General features: G+C 45.2%; 1 protein-coding gene across 1 annotated transcript in view; it reads right to left on the bottom strand.

The window, feature by feature from the left end:
* Positions 1–671: 671 nt before the first annotated feature.
* LOC115314152 (probable ATP-dependent RNA helicase DHX34) overlaps positions 672–9,624 on the bottom strand; it is a 38,924-nt gene continuing 29,971 nt past the window's right edge. Inside the window, exons 10-17 of the mRNA XM_040220703.3 lie at positions 9,347–9,493; positions 9,093–9,238; positions 7,579–7,689; positions 6,121–6,242; positions 3,925–4,086; positions 3,235–3,340; positions 1,917–2,056; positions 672–1,238 (exon numbers count right to left, since the gene is read on the bottom strand). Of these exons, the coding sequence (XP_040076637.1) occupies positions 1,081–1,238; positions 1,917–2,056; positions 3,235–3,340; positions 3,925–4,086; positions 6,121–6,242; positions 7,579–7,689; positions 9,093–9,238; positions 9,347–9,493 (1,092 nt within the window). The 3' untranslated portion in view covers positions 672–1,080. The remainder of the gene's footprint in view (positions 1,239–1,916; positions 2,057–3,234; positions 3,341–3,924; positions 4,087–6,120; positions 6,243–7,578; positions 7,690–9,092; positions 9,239–9,346; positions 9,494–9,624) is intronic.

The raw sequence follows: 9,624 nt of genomic DNA, 5'->3' as shown, positions 1-9,624 counted from the left end.
GACGTCGTTACAGGGGGGCTAAGAGCTTCCGTGGCGGTGGTTAGATGCATTGCCGGAGTGCTACAAGCACTAGCGCTACCTCCGGACAAAACGCCCGTTGCTGTTGCGGAAGGCAAGTCCACATTTGTCAATATTAGTAGTAATCGCCCTTTTCCCCATGTAGCTCAGGGAGAACTTCTTGCAGCACATTGTGCAGTGAGCACTATTTGGATCGATTGGAACGGGCTGAATTTAACTCGCATTCGTGGATATGTCGGTTTTTCCAGTCGAGGTTGAAGAAGCACTTCTTCGACAGCGACATAGCCACTTTCACATACCTCCACTGCAGGGGAATAACACAATAGAAAGCCCAACCCAAAGCCACAAACGGACATGGCAGAGATCGTAGACTGCAGGCGTCCAGTTGTGTTTACGGGGAAGCGCGAAAACACCATACCTGACGAATGGATCGCTAGGTGCGCGCCTCTCGGAGGATCGGACGTTTCTAGTCCACTCTAACAAAGTGCAAACCACGCTAAGACGTCACGCCGCTGCACTTGACTGTACTCGTGGCTACGCCTGCCCGTGCCTGCCGCTGCCGCACGAGCGGGCGAGCATAGGATAAATTCCCTGATTTGGCAATATTTTTGGAAATTTCCCTGACAATTCCCGGTTTTCCCGGTTGGTAGACACCCTGTCACTACTGCATAATGCACGTTAAGTGCTCCAGGCTAGCAGTGGCACAGCACTGGCTAAACTTCTCATCTGCAGAGGAGGCGCCCGATGGGGCTCGCCAACTTCCCGCGGCTTAATAAACAAACACGCATATAAAGCCAATTGCAGTGTTCATTTTAGAGAACACAACTGGCCTCACTTTTTTTCTGACAAAAAGGGCTATTGTAGCACAAACGCTTGCTCGTCACTTTCTCATATGAAGCACTTTCCAGTAAGAAACATGCTTTATTAAAATTATATACAAGATTTGTCTAGCCCCAAAGCACGATAAAGCTGTTTGTTTACTGACATTTTCTAATAAGTGAGATGCCGTGACGATGGCTCTATGTACACTGCATTTTTTTACACTGAATTCGGGGCTGTCTCTCAGCTTGACTCTCTTGTTTCAGCCACCTGATGGCTTTTCCTGTGCTTGAATATTTCGGGCAGCGACAGGTACAGCTCCTTGTTGCACTCCTTGCAGAAGTATGCCTTTTGCGACGGGTCCCGCCGCACTGTTTCTTCGTTGGAGGGTTCCGCTTCATCTTAAATATAAAAATAAAACAATGACACTTGACGTACCTATAACGGTAGTCTGGAAGTGACCTGCTGATCTTAGCAAGTCAATGGCTATGGTTCAGAAAAAAAACTCCTCTTGCGATGTGCGAGGATTGCACTGCAAAAATTATGGAATCCACTTAAACTTTGGATTCAAGCCTCAGTCAGCCAGCATCACAACAGAATTCTATAAGTCTGTACAGAAACATCTAAGAGACATTGACACCTTGTCCTGTTCTTGAATGTTTCATTATTCTTTGAACATTAAAGTGTATAGATACCAACTGCAATGCGTCATTTGACAGCCTTGCCTGTGGCGCAGACAACTTGCAGAAGGGCACCACCATAATGTATATTACATACCAACTTGTGAAAAAACAAACAAAATAGCACATAGGTTCTAGACTTGAGAATTAGTTCTATAATAAAATGTTTAACAAGCTTAAATAAAACAGGTTTATAATACCTCTATGGAAGACAGCAGATTGCAAGACACACTAGCTGCCATGATCCAGCACATTCAATGATATACTGTGAAGAACAAATATTAGGGAAGTTGCTCGAAATTACTACAAAACAATGCCTAGCTGCAGAAAGTGTGTCAAAAATCGCAGCATTTCTGGTAAATTAAATTTCCTCCAAAACCAGAGTCGAGCTTCGTTTACCTTTGATGTCGGCGTCTTTGTCGCAGTCATCCAGATGAAGGACAGCATCAATGACCGACAAAGGAAACTCTTCTTCGCAAATGGGACACTTCCACTTTTTATCCGCAAAGGCATCCGCAGACAAGCTAATCTCTTCCAGACTAAAAGTAAAAAACAAAATATTATTTTAAGCACAATTACAATACAGTCGAATCTCGTTAACTCCAACTCTCTTAATTCAAACTAACATGCAGGTCTCATCCTATGCATCTCTATAGGAGGAAACTCCCGTTAATTCAAACTCTGCTTTATTCTAACAAATTTTCGGTCCCCCTCAAGTTTGAATTAACGAGATTTGCGTGTACAGTAAAACCTCGTTATAACAAAATGGGATATTACAAACTAATGGATATAACAAAGCAATCATAATTCCCCTTGCTTGCTAATAGTGGGAAGAAATGGACAGTGGCTATAACAAACTAATGGTTATAACGAAATAATTACGACCGCTCCTTCAACTTTGTTATAACGAGGTTTTACTGTATTTAATTACTGTGTTTCTGAGTGCAACACTATCTCATAAAGTAAGCAGCATCTATAGGAGGACATATGCACTATTGTATTTACTCGCATAATAAATGCACTTTTTTTTTCCGAACCATCGACACATTGTAGCGGCAGCTATCTAGCGCCTCAACGGCGCCAAGCTCACGGGACAGGCACGAGCAAGGGACACGAGGTGCCTGGACCCCGAGCTGCACGGACCCTGGGATTTGGCGACAGGCTTTTCGATGAGCTAGTCAAAAGGACAGTGTACATATTGCAAATATGTAGAGCGAGATGTCCCGACCCTCCACTCCTACACATAATTGGGGGGTGCATTCATTACGCAGGGTAAAATTTTTGCCTTTACACTGCGCAAATGTCATTTTAGGTGCCAATATGACTTGGCAGGGTTTTGTGGCACGTTTCCACTGACAGAGGTGCACCCATGGCTGGTCGTGGGCATGTTTTTCTTTTCACTTCTTTTAATTTTTGTGCTCGCCCACCGAGACGCCCAGCCACTTTTTTAATGAATTTCAGGAGGCAGGGGGTGGGCGATGACTCAGAATATTGCGGTAGTTCAAGCCTGTGATTTTAGAAATATTTTCTCGTGGAATCCGAGCTTGACAAGAATACTGACTTTTCTTATGGCTAATTACACCTCACTTAATCTCTCGCTAAATTTCTCATCTACAGTGGAGACACAGCATCCATAGATCTAGTACTACTGTGCACTAGTTCATTTTATGAAAAAAGAGCTCAGAAGCAGGCAATCTATAAAAATGCCAGAACAAACCTGCCAAATGTGAAGAACTCGCTGAGGAAGACGCCCCCCTTCTTGGAGTTGACCTTGAAGCGTTCCTCTGGCAGTGAATCGTCGTCTTGTGCTAGGGCTCTAAATGCTGAAAACAGACGCCATATATTTGGTATAGCCGCATTTTTCTTCACCCTTCTTGCGTTCCTTGACATGTGCAGATAGGGACAGAACATTTCGGGCGCTTATGATGCTTGCTACAAAGTTACTGTCCCCACGTGTAAATTCTTACTAGCATTCGTTAACCTCCAATGAATGTGATAACCGCAGTCACAGAGTTGTGGGTTTAGTCAATAGCTATAAAGTGGCTTTAAAAATCCCCCCGTTACAATGGCTTTTCCACATGACGCACCTGCACTGCGATTGTGTGGTGCGTAGCACAACCACAAAGTGGACTGAAAAACGGAAGTCAACATTTCTGCCTTGAGAAACCTTCGTCTGCTGCGAGTGGCAGCGAAGGCACCCTTCCTAGTCTTGGCATTGATGCAGTAAAGCAGTGCAAGAGCCTACAGGCCTTGGGAACCATTACGTGCATACTAGGTGGTGTATAGCACGTTGCTGTAGATCGCCAGATGGCTCGGCTCTTCTAAAATAGTGCTTAAACTATGCGTGAGGATCTTATAAGCAGCCTGCATTGTACTACAACACCAGAGTGTTGGGATGTCCCCGCACCTTGCGCTCCAGTGTAAAGGTGTTTCACGTCGGCGGGGAGAAGTCGCCGCACCGTGTAGGCAATCTCGGTTCGAAGGACTGCGTCGAACCTGCGCCGAAGTTTACGCTGCAGGTGGAGCGTTTCTGGACTGGGCTCCCGCTTGCCTTCCGTTTCCACCGTCTCTGCAAAGAGGTTTGGGAGGAAGGGACGATCGTCCAGATACGTAAGGTAGATCTTTCCGAGCTACAGCAGGCTCGCGATAATTCAAACTTGAGTATTTCGTACTTCTGGTTAATTTAAACAAATTTAAGAAAAGTTGGTTGTCGCGCTGTTTTCAATGTATTCAGAAGCCGGTTAATTTGAACAGCGTTTTCGTGTAATTCTTACTTGTTCTCGTGGCCCCGTTGAATGCGCTTCTTTCCGAGCACCGGTGCGCTGCAGAGAAGCAACACCCACGAAGCTTGATTCCAAGGGTGTTGCTTCTCCGCAGTGCACTAGTGCTCGGTGAGAAGCGCACTCAATGGTGCTCAAGCAGAGCACATGCGGAAAATTCCATAGGAGCTTACGCAGACGCTGTGTGAAGTGACTCTGACAACTTCTCGGGCAGACTGAATGTTTATTTGTGGGCTCTGCCTCTTTTTAACAGCTTGGCATGTTAGTGAACGAAAGAAAGAACAGAATAACGAAAGGAAGGGAAAAGTAAATTAGGAGCAGATAACAGCCGTGTCATCGTCAGTCTCAGCACGGGTCGCACAGTCATTGTTCGACGTAGCACTGTGACGTAGTGGCATGGCACATGTCCATGTCGCAGCAGGCACGGAGCCAGGATTTCGTTTCGAGGGGTAGGGGGGGCTTACCCATGGCCAAACATCAGGGGGAGGGAGGAGAGGGGGTCCCAGCAAAACTGAGGATTTTGGGGGGTCCAGCCCCCTGGGGTATTCCCCCTGGCTACGTACCTGCGTCACAGTGTCTGCGCAAGTTATGAAAACTGCCATACGGTGCCAGTTTTCATTGCTCGTGTCCCTTGCGTAATAGTCCACACAAGACAACTTCTTGGCTTGACGAACAAACTTAATTTTGTTTTGAGCTGTCATGTACTGTCTAAACAGTTCACCATAAACAATGTTTTTGAGAGATAAATAAACTTATGTCATACATTTCACAAGAGTTTCATGTGTGGCAGTAGGTCTATGTAGAGGAAATCATTAAATATCTGCTTGGTATCTGTAGCCATTCATATGATAAATCATAACTTCGTCTTGCATCATATTTAGATGAATTTTTGATAATTCAAAGAAAATTTGTTGCCTCCTGGAATTTGAATGAATGAAAGTCTAATGTATTCAAAGATATGGAAGATTGGTTTTGAAGAATCCGTTGACCTATCCGAAAGCTGGTTGTCTGAACACCAAAAAGCTTCAATGGTTTGTTTTTTTTATGGCCAGGAGCTTGAAAACTCCGATATCTAAAATATGATACATGTTCAATCCAGAAAGTCCGTACGGGATTGAATGAAATTAAAAATTTTAAATGCAACAAAACAGGAAATAAAAACAAAAAAAACAGTAGAGTTTAGAGGTGTGTGCCTCCAAGAGACAATGCCCAAAATGTCCAGAAGACAGACAGCAAAACGAAAAGCACGAGAAAACTAACTTGACCTTTCTAGGATTTTTGTTCGGTGGACAGACACTTCTATCGTTTGAACAAAATTTTGGTGTTGCAAAGGTTGTGGGAGAAAAAGTCACTTTCAAGACTGACATGAAGATATACACTTTTTCTTCCTTTTATAATGCGTTCGGATACATTAAACAAAAAGGTCCCGTTCCTAAATGCATGTACGTTGCAGTTCGTGACCTGTACTGCAGTGGAGCAAGCAGAACAATCCAGATCCGACTATACTGGCCAAAAGGTGCAGAAGACTGTGGATGCTACCATACATACTTTCAGGGACAGCTATGAGACGGGCATGTCTACTTTCTCATGGTGACCGCGGAAGAGAACCGTTGGGACTTGCAAAAGGAATCCAACGAATGGCGAGCCAAAGATAAGAAAGACAACGCTCAGATCTTCAGCACAGGCCAGTATGTTTCCGAGCCTACACAGCATACACACAGGATGTTTCTAAAAAAAGATTGTCCAATGCACATACGAATGTGGTCTTGTGCCGCTGCCATGTTTTTGCCACATCGACGTCCCCCAGTCAGAGTTGTGCATACCTTCGAGCATCAGGGCAAGGAGTTTCCCGTAGAGCTTGCGGGCGATCAGCACTTTCAGCACCAGTTGGAGCGCTTCGTCCGGATCCGGAAACGTTACCTCAACAAACTCGTCAAAAACCAACCTTAGAAAAAAAAAGAAAAGAAAAGAAAAAATAAAAGTGAGCCAGGAATATGTTTAAAGAGTGATTTAAGTAAAGGCCCGTTCACACTCTTGCGACCGACTTCGACCGAGAGAGACCAGACCGGTTTTTAAGCCTTTTGCGACTTGTTAGGACCGGCTGCGCTGCAGCGGAGCTGGTCCTAAGAAGTCGCAAGAGGCTTAAAAACCGGTCTGGTCTTTCTTGGTCTAACTCGGTTGCAAGAGTGTGAACGGGTCTTAATGCTGAAAGAACAAACACAAAGATGGGTGAGGCAACACATCTTTCATGTATATTTTCCATGCAATGTGTCGTTTTGTTTGTCCATCAACATCATTCAAGTCTACAAACCTACGATACAGCAGAGGGCAATTCTAGCTTTGAAAATATTTGTCCTGGCATTGGCATTTCTTTAATCACGCCTTACAGTTCTCATAAAATCTTTTAAACATCATCCTCGGAATCTTTCTATTACACTTTGTTTCATCATTAAATTGGAAGATGCCAGCACACCATGCTTTTCACACTATTTCTGCTCCAATGCTATAAGAAAAAGAGGACATTGCAAGTGCACATAGAAGAAAAAAATATCAGAAGATTGCAGCAATCTAGCTGCAATGTCACAAAGTGCTTTCCAATGACATCTAACAGTGGTAATTCTTGAATTACCAATTTTACAGCAAAACCAACTGTAAAAAAAATAAAAAAAAATAACTGGTATTGTTTTGAAAATTGGGTTTGGGGATTTCTTCGTATATAAAGAAATGTGTGCCATTGGAAAAGAGAGGGAAAAAGCTTCTTTCTATGAACTTGCAGGCAAAAGATAGGCCACCATGCACACAAAAGAAACATTGGAAGCACTCAACTTAGGACACTCCAGCTCAATGGAGCCAACAAAACCTGGCTCTCCTGCTCAAGGGGGTGCCTAAGCTCGCTTAAGCATGAGCTCACATATCTTCGTATGGAAGCCTCCTGAACCTGCAATTTCTAAAAAGAGGTCCCTGTATGCTTCATTTACAAGATTTTCAATTGAATTTTGTAGAACAACCCTATATAAGGCTGTCTAAGCACTAATACTTTAATTCTCAAAGAGAGTGAAAATATAATAATTTTTGGCTGGAGCAGTGCCTCCAGGTCACACTAAAGGATGATCGCACTCAGGTGCTCTGATCCCCCATAATGATGAAGGATAAAACTACAATATAAATGTTCTTGGGTGCATAGAGCTCGAACTTAGAAATCGCGCTGTAGGTAGCCTAACCAATCAATTGACTGCGACACTGAAAAGAAAAAAACAATGATCAGAAGCCAAAACATTTACCTGGACAGAGTCATACTGGAATCGATTGCAGATGACACCAGCAGAAGCATCTGCACACACTGGACCCTTAGGCAATTTAGGAGGTATGGCTTTGTCGTTTCCAACAGTGACCTATGGATAGGACAGGATGAGCTAAAAGTTACAATCTACGACAAGCATACTATAGTCGCTGACAAGGTGGAAATAGCAAAGCGTCGAAGGTAGGATGCTTGCGCTAGAGGTGTGAACACTAAAGCTCCTTCTCAAGCTTCTTCCCTTCCCAAGCTAAGCCATTTCCTTTTATTCTTTCGTTTACGTCTCACAGTGAAGACAGATATTAATTCAAATGAAAGCTGTACCAATGTCCCACAGTCATTTAATTAAAAATGCTTTATTCAAAAGCATGAACTGTCCCGTGGAGCAAAGCCGGCGTTGTGTGTAGCGGCAAAATGAGCAATAAATTCCTATTGGCTGTGACGTGTCAAGAGCCACTCAAGTCAAAGTGAATGCATTTCAGAATTCAAAACACAAAGAAAAGCACAGCAACGTAGATGCTTTGTCATGGAAGCCGCCGGGGTTGCCGCACCTGCAGAGTAGGGGAGCGTGATGTCACCGCCACAGCGGCGTGTGCAAAAGGAAGACTAGTGCGCTGCCTCCGGTTTTGACGGTGCGATACAGAGCTGGTGACCGCTCTTGCCGGCACGTGCTTAATGCAAGGTCAGCGCTATGCTTGCAGTGCTCCGCTGCATGTGTGAACAGGCCTTTATGCTTTCGCATTCCTGCACATAGGCAATCTGAAGTGTCTTCGTCTAATATTTTTTTATCCTGATCCTAAAAATAAAGTTGCTATACACAGAATGTGTTTCTGCTGCATTCTTCAACACTAGTAATGGATATCGCAGTTTGTTCATTTTAGAGCGCAGCTCTTAGGCACCCGTTTCCGACTTGAGCAACGTCGCCGTCGGCGTAACTGTGCGGTGCATTATGGGACGCGTGACGTCACTGATGACGTCATCAGTGACGATGACGTCATCAGTGATGTCACGTGACGCCATCGTGATGACGTTATCGTCATCAGGCCCACGGCAGTCACGTGAACCCCGTGAGGTCACGTGACCCCGGTGACGTCACGTGACCCTCGTGAGGCGGCGGCGACGCCGCTCGGAGGGAGGAGCAGCAGACGGAATGAGGAGGTGAGGAGGAGGGAGGAGGGGGTATACCCTCCCCTCAGTACCCTTTTCTCCTCCTGCTCCTCAAGAGCTGCGCTCTAATTCGGCATTACAGGGAGTTGTAAACAGCTTTCATTTTTTTCTTTGCTTATACATAGTATGTTTTTTCGTTCCAAACTGTCGTTTTTTTATGTGCTGGTGGGCATGTCTCGTATTTCTTGTTTCTGCCCATAAGCTGCACAAACGCGAACTAGTTGAAAATGTCCAAAATGACGCCGGAGCTCCCCTTTAAACACATTCTGTGTTAAAAACTGAAACCCCATCGTCAGCTCGTCGTCGAAGTGGCCGAGGAGCTGTTCTACTCACATGAACGCCACCACCTGATGCTTGGTGCTGACTGGCAGAGAGCTTCGGAAACCGGGCACCGTCAAGACGTCCAAGTCGTCCAGTCGCAGAACGTCCGCATGAAGAGCGAGCACTCCGTTGGGGTGGAGCACCACAAAGCCCTTACCCTGGGAAGAAAGATATTCGAGGATACGGTCAAGCTTTTAGATGGCACTTCGTTCCACTGGCACCACGGCAGAGGCAGACATGTCGGTGCATGCGGGAAAAACGCGGACCTTGGTGTGAAAGACCTGGTCGGAGTCCCTCTTGTAGGAGTTGTGGTCGTCCGAGATTGCGATTTGGGGGTACACGCCAGAGCAGAGGATCAGCTTCATCAGGCTTAGGTCGTGGAAACCAAAGCTGCGGCTCCGTTTCAGGAAGCCCTGCGTCGAGGCACAGTAGATGTTGGTACATTAGAAAACCTTTTTCTTTTTTGGGGGGGGGGGGGGGGGGGGGGGGGACATAACATCCTTAAAAAGGACACTACCCAGAAAAAAAAATTTTTTTTGCCAAA

The sequence above is a fragment of the Ixodes scapularis genome, unplaced genomic scaffold (assembly GCF_016920785.2).
Source record: "Ixodes scapularis isolate PalLabHiFi unplaced genomic scaffold, ASM1692078v2 PGA_scaffold8__174_contigs__length_109621045, whole genome shotgun sequence".
Lineage (NCBI taxonomy): Eukaryota > Metazoa > Arthropoda > Arachnida > Ixodida > Ixodidae > Ixodes > Ixodes scapularis.
This window is presented reverse-complemented; position numbering and strand designations above follow the sequence as displayed.